The following is a 3,833-nucleotide window of genomic DNA, read 5'->3' on the forward strand; positions in this document are numbered from 1 at the left end:
TCCTACATTTCTACTTCTGTAACTGTACCATTTTATCAAAAACAAACCTTTTTTTAATGATCAGAATGTATTAAATTCCTTGGACAATATAAAATCCACATAATTTGAAATGTTGAGGAATCATCATAGGCCATTCATATCAAATTAAAATGAGAAAATTAAAATAAAATGAGCTAATTAAAATTATTAAATTAAAAGAAAATGATCACCATTCATCAAATTTCATACATCATTTGCAAAAATTAGATATATTGATTTTAATCACCGTATTTTAATTCTAAATTCCAGAATACAAATGAAATACAAAACACAATTCTTCAATTGCTCAATTACAGTGAAAAAAATCGAAAAAATCAATAAATTGATTGTGATGGCAGATAAAAACGCTACAAAATAAAAAAAAAACAATAAATTATTACTTACATTCTTCGTTCATAAGTAAGAACTGGAGATTTTGCTTCGTCGTTGGGAGCTCATGTTGAATCCATTTAGCATTTCACGATTTCTAAGGTTTAAAGTGAAATAAAACAAAATATAAGGTAATAAGTAATTATTACAAACCTAACAAAATAGTCGAAGATTTAAGCTGAAAATTGATGATATTGAGGCATTACAATCGAAGAACTATGGGAGATAAGAGAGAGAAAGGGAAAGGCTAGATTAATTTCTAGAGAGGGAAAGAGAATTAGCAGCAACAATTTTAGAGAAAGAAAGAGCTACACTAATTTTTATAAAGTATATTATATACAACTTAGGAAAAGGGATAATGTGAGAACAGATCCTTTATGTGAGAACTCTAATCCATATGAGAACAAATCTAGACCATTCCTTGATTAAATTAAATCTAACCATCCAAAAAAACATAGAAGTGTCATTTTGTAATTTTGTGAATTACACCTCCTTCTCTCTTTGCTATTCTTCTTGGCTTTCACGTTCAACATCTCTTTCTCTCTAACCTTTTTGTTGCTCTCTCTCTCTCCTCAAATTAGTTTTTTGGAAAATTTTATACCAATTTGATGTAAGTTTATAAATATTATGATCTAATTTGTTTTCAAAATTTGATTATTTTACGAAATTTGCTTAAATTCGATACAAACTACATTATTCATTATTGGAGATCTTAGGATATTATATTGTGATATTATTGTGAATATCTTTGTGATATATTAGGAAACATATCTTTTGAGAAGATATGATAGAATATTGTGGGGTTGTTACCCTAGCTTATAAATGCATGTATTGTGCCATGAAGTTGAATGAGAAATTACAGTAAAATTTCAATGAATTGTGAACAATTGTTTAACATGTTATCAAGAGCCTAGTTAAAGATCTAAATTAATTTTTTTTTTCGATTAATCGATTTTCATAATTGATTAACGAGTGATGTGATTCTGTGAGACGATTTTTTTTTCTTGAGTATTGCGATATGACTGGAGGCGAAGGCTCAGGTGGTAACGGAGGAAAAACCAAAATTGACATGACATATCATCTAGGTTCAAGCGATGGACCCGGAAATATCATTACTCCGATTCAACTTCGGGGCGAGAACTATGATGAGTGGGCGAGGGCTATACGTACCTCATTGAAGGCCAAGCGGAAGTATGGCTTTATTGATGGTTCGATAACGAAGCCGACTGATGTAGACAAGCTTGAAGATTAGGCAGCGATTCATTCAATGTTGGTTGCCTGGATTTCGAATACTTTAGATACCTCGGTAAGGGCTACAATAGGTGAGTATGATGATGCTCAATTATTGTGGAATAATCTGAAAAATCGTTTTTGTGTGGTGAGCGGTACCCGAATATGCCAATTGAAGTTGTCCTTGGGAGAATGTAAGCAAGGCAAGAATGATTCGGTTGCCGTATACTTTGGCAGAATTTCAAAAATCTGGGATGAATTACACACTTACCTTACGGTTCCCTCATGTTCTTGTGGAGCGTGTAAGTGTAATATTGTAGCGCAAGTGGAAAGATTGCGGCAAGAAGACTTCGTTCATCACTTCTTGATTGGGTTGGACGATGCCTATGGTTCTCTTAGGGGCCAATTAATAGCTCAAGACCCTATCCCATCCGTTGATAAGGCTTATCAACATCTTATTCAGGCAGAGCGTTTGCGGGGAGGGGAGATAGCTACAACCATGGCTCGTGAGACTTCTATGGCGTTCAAGGTGCAACATGACTCATCCTCCAAACCATCCCGAGATACCTCAGACAAGCTTTGCACGCACTGTAACCGAGTTGGGCATGACGAATCGGATTGTTACTAACTAATCGGGTATCCTCCATGGTGGGGGAACGAGGTCGTGGAGGTAGAGGCCGGGGCCGTGGAGAGCCTGGCGCAAGAAAGGGGACAGCAGGGGGTCGTACAGGGGGACGAGGGAGTACAACAGGCTCTGCCCCTGTCCGTGCAAATAAGACAGGTGGGCAGACTGCTTCCCAACCTTCAGCAGGGGCTTCGACAGTAGATGGAGCAGCTCTTTCAGGGGTTACTCCGGCTCAAATTCAGCAGATCATTGAGCATTTGGCAAGTATGAAACCGAAACTTCAGGGTAAGGATAAAATAGATTGGATTGTTGACACCAGCGCATCCAATCATGTGACTTGTGATTTGTCCTTATTGACGAATGTTTCTAATATTCAACATTGTCCGGTGGGACTACCAGACGGGAAGAGTGCCAATGCTTCTAAAATTGGAACTGTGACATTGCAAGGGGGATTGAAAATTGAGAACGTTCTTTTCGTACCTCAATTAAATTGCAATTTAATTTCTGCGACACAATTATGTGATGAATCTAATTACACTCTGCAATTTACTAACAAAATTTGTGTTATACAGGACCTAACGACGAGGAAGGTGATTGGAGCGGGTGAACGAGTGGATGGACTATATTATTTCCGAGGTGTTCCGGGAGTGAAGGCTTTGAAGATAGACAGTGATCGTTCGACGGAGTTGTGGCATCAACGATTGGGGCACCCATCGGGAAAAATTCTACAATCCCTTCCATTTGTGAGTAGTTCTAGTAAAAGTCTTAAAAATAAATCATGTGATGTATGCCCTCGGGCAAAGCAACATAGGAGTAGTTTTCCCAATAGCATTAATAGAGCTAGTCGTATGTTTGAACTTGTTCATGTTGATTTATGGGGACCTTACAAGGTTGCTTCGACTTGTGGTTCTCATTATTTCTTGACTATAGTAGATGATTTTTCAAGAGGAGTATGGACGGACTTATTACGTAATAAAACTGAGGTTGAATTGATGTTTCTTAATTTTGTTGCTTTGGTTAAAGGTCAATTTGAGCATGAGATTAAACTTGTCCGTAGTGATAATGGTACGGAATTTAATTCCTTGCGTGACTATTTTTTTGCTAATGGGGTTATATTTGAGACTTCTTGTGTGGGGACTCCACAACAAAATGGCCGTGTTGAGCGTAAGCATCAACATATTCTTAATGTGGCTCGTGCTTTAAGATTTCAAGCAAATTTACCTCTTCGGTTTTGGGGGGAGTGTGTACAAGCGGCTTGTTACTTGATAAATCGTACACCATCTAGATTGCTTGATTATAAGACTCCGTATGAGACTTTGTTTGATAAGAAACCTTCATAGATTTCTGAGGTTTCGTACTCCTACAGATGCTAGTTGTTTACTCTGTGGTGATATGCAGGAGGATCATGAACATTTGTTTTTCAAATGTAAGTACAGTCAGATGATTTGGAAGGAAATCAGTAATTGCCTGGATACTGGGATTAAACTAATCAATCTGGCTAGTGCTAGACGTGCCATAAGAAGAGTTAAGAAAGATTTCTGCAGAAGGGTCTTGCATATGTGTATACTGG

General features: G+C 37.2%; 1 protein-coding gene across 1 annotated transcript; it reads left to right on the plus strand.

Annotated features, from left to right (window-relative positions):
* The first annotated feature begins 1,426 nt into the window (after window positions 1-1,426).
* On the plus strand, window positions 1,427-2,266 carry LOC145625152 (uncharacterized). Its single transcript, XM_081678230.1, has 2 exons — window positions 1,427-1,616; window positions 1,707-2,266. Exons 1-2 carry the CDS (start codon window positions 1,427-1,429, stop codon window positions 2,264-2,266), a joined length of 750 nt encoding a protein of 249 aa, XP_081534356.1.
* Window positions 2,267-3,833: the final 1,567 nt, after the last annotated feature.

Source organism: Chenopodium album, chromosome 3, assembly GCF_948465745.1.
Source record: "Chenopodium album chromosome 3, dcCheAlbu1.1, whole genome shotgun sequence".
Classification (NCBI taxonomy): Eukaryota; Viridiplantae; Streptophyta; class Magnoliopsida; order Caryophyllales; family Amaranthaceae; genus Chenopodium; species Chenopodium album.

Bases quoted from the DNA above. Each gene is read 5' to 3' on its own strand.
- LOC145625152 (XM_081678230.1), top strand. From the start codon at position 1,427: ATGACTGGAGGCGAAGGCTCAGGTGGTAACGGAGGAAAAACCAAAATT. The intron at 1,617-1,706 runs GTTCGATAACGA...CGAATACTTTAG, and splicing joins GAAGTATGGCTTTATTGATG to ATACCTCGGTAAGGGCTACA.